This window comes from Drosophila montana, unplaced genomic scaffold (assembly GCF_035044405.1).
Source record: "Drosophila montana isolate Dmon_TW-CO22-7 unplaced genomic scaffold, ASM3504440v1 contig_779_1, whole genome shotgun sequence".
NCBI lineage: Eukaryota > Metazoa > Arthropoda > Insecta > Diptera > Drosophilidae > Drosophila > Drosophila montana.
The window spans coordinates 1,977,867-1,980,616 of record NW_026999075.1 but is presented as its reverse complement, the minus strand read 5'-3'; the positions used below and the strand labels follow the sequence as shown (position 1 = coordinate 1,980,616).

At 38.6% G+C, this 2,750-nt stretch overlaps 1 protein-coding gene across 1 annotated transcript; it reads left to right on the top strand.

The window, feature by feature from the left end:
- The first annotated feature begins 1,441 nt into the window (after positions 1 to 1,441).
- On the top strand, positions 1,442 to 1,964 carry LOC135439786 (protein transport protein Sec61 gamma-2 subunit-like). Its single transcript, XM_064698584.1, has one exon. It carries the CDS (start codon positions 1,497 to 1,499, stop codon positions 1,701 to 1,703), a length of 207 nt encoding a protein of 68 aa, XP_064554654.1. The 5' UTR covers positions 1,442 to 1,496; the 3' UTR covers positions 1,704 to 1,964.
- Positions 1,965 to 2,750: the final 786 nt, after the last annotated feature.

Below are 2,750 nucleotides of genomic sequence, written 5' to 3'. Positions count from 1 at the left end.
CAAAAAGTTTTTCATACAACAACTTAATTTTCGACCGATCGTTCCAATAGCAGCTATATAATATAGTTGTCCGATCTTAATAGGATTTTGCATATATATTGGGAGCGTAGTTAAACTAATAAATACCGAGTTTGGTCAAGATATCTTGAAAAACATAAAAATTTTCCATACAAAAACTTAACTTTCGACCGATCGTTCCTATGACAGCTATATGATATAGTTGTCCGATCTTAATAGGATTTTGCATATATATTGGCAGCGTAGTTAAACTAATAAATACCGAGTTTGGTCAAGATATCTTAAAAAACAAAAATGTTTTTCATACAAGAACCTACTTTTCGACCGATCGTTCCTATGGCAGCTATATGATATAGTTGGCCGATCTTAATAGGATTTTGCATATATATGGGGAGCGTAGTTCAACTAATAAATACCGAGGTTGGTCAAGATATCTTGAAAAACATAAAAATTTTCCATACAAAAACTTAATTTTCGACCGATCGTTCCTATGGCAGCTATATGATATAGTTGGCCGATCTTAATAGGATTTTGCATATATATGGGGAGCGTAGTTAAACTAATAAATACCGAGGTTGGTCAAGATATCTTGAAAAACATAAAAATTTTCCATACAAAAACTTAATTTTCGACCGATCGTTCCTATGGCAGCTATATGATATAGTTGTCCGATCTTAATAGGATTTTGCATATATATTGGGAGCGTAGTTAAACTAATAAGTACCGAGTTTGGTCAAGATATCTTTATAAACAAAAATGTTTTTCATACAAGAACCTACTTTTCGACCGATCGTTCCTATGGCAGCTATATGATATAGTGGTCCGATCCAGCTGGTTTTGACATATGAACTGCGTGCAACAGAGTTTCATAAAGATAGCTTTAAAACTGAGAGACTAGTTCGCATAGAAACAGACAGACGGACAGACGGACATGGCTATATTATTACTTTAATTACCCATTACCGGTCGCTAATCTACTCTCATCAAGAACGGTAGAGTCGTGCATAGACAAAGCCAGTGTTGATCTATTGTGCAATCTACATAAGTGTGCTAAAATAGCACAAGCCGTAAATTTCGGACGCTGCCACGTGCAGTGTCGGCAGTTTGACAACAACAAAACACACGTGTAGTGCGACAAGACTGCACTCGCTGCCCGTTTGGGCAGAACATTATCCCTCTCTCTGCGCGCATCCGCACAAGAGGGGCAATAAACGCCGCGCTTATCAGCTAAGTAACACAAATCAAATTAAAATGGATGATAACCTTTTTTCTAACTCTCAGCTTAGTAATAAGCAGATTGATTATGAATTAATGCGCCAAGTAGCTGGGAAATCACCATTGGAGATCAGGACAGAGTTTTTTAACCGCCTTTTATGTACTGATACTCAGAACATCAGCACAGTAACCACAACACTAACATTCGTGTGGAAATTATCAAAGTAAACGGAGCTCTCAAATATCACACATTAAACGTAGCCATGGACAAAGTTGTGAAATTCGCTGAGCCTGGTCGTGCATTTGCCAAGGACTCCATTCGTCTGGTCAAGCGCTGCATGAAGCCCGACCGCAAGGAATTCCAAAAGATTGCCATTGCCACTGCCATTGGCTTCTGCATCATGGGCTTCATTGGATTCTTTGTTAAGCTGATACATATTCCCATTAACAACATTATTGTTGGCTCGTAAATCTTGGCGATTGGCAATTAGACAGGAGGAGAAGGAGATGAACAATAATAATCATCAATTTTACGTAGCATATTTCTTTTCGCGCCTAAACAACATAAATATAATTTAATTTTTTTTTCTGTATAGTTACACCAATCACTATGTACATTCAACGAATGTCCTCTTTTTTGTAACAAAATTTTCATGTATGTGAAATGTATTGCAATAATGTTCAAAATCCCATTCACAACACATGAACGTTAGTTAATAAGCGTCAGTAATTTACTAGTGCTACTAGTAATCCTACATACACCACGGCAACTGCGGCAACTGCTGCAATCAGCAGTATGAGCCCTGGCGGAAGCATGGATAACCAAGGAGCTTGTGGCACCCAACACTCCTCAGACATTGCCGCTCCTACACTCAGTGGAGCTGCTACAAAATTGGTGGCAGACCAAAAAAAATTGAAAAATAAGAGGAAGAAATCTTTATCTCCCAATACAACCGTTACGAGGCCGAACAAAGATTTGAAGCTGGTCGCACCCTCAGCATCAACTAGCATGGCAAACTCTAGCAACAGGTTTGCCTTGCTAGACATGGATATGGACATGGAAGTTACCAGTGAAAGCCATGTTGACGAAAGTTCTAGAGTTACAAATGAAGGTCCTACTAGAGCTTCTGAGGCTGCTCATCAGAATATTACTAATGATAGTACTGATGCAAGTGACACAGCCAACAACTCACAACACAACGTATCCAATACGAACAATCATCTTAACAATACCCCAAAGCCACCGCAAATAGTTGTGAGTATTGCTGATTTTAACGATCTCTTTGAACTCATTATGGAGGTCACTAGCCTAGATAACGTGGCAGTCAAAGTCAGCCAAGGAGAAACAGCCAGAATATTTCCCAAAGACAGTGACACTTACAGAGCTATTGTTAAGCATTTTGATGGTATTGGTATTGAGTTTCATACATACCAATTGAAGGAAGAGAAACCCTACAGAATTGTAGTTAGGGGGCTTCACCATAGCACTTTAAGCCACGAAATTATTTCCAATTTTA

What these genes read in the sequence shown, in the direction of transcription:
- LOC135439786 (XM_064698584.1), top strand. Translation starts at nt 1,497, where the DNA reads ATGGACAAAGTTGTGAAATTCGCTGAGCCTGGTCGTGCATTTGCCAAG.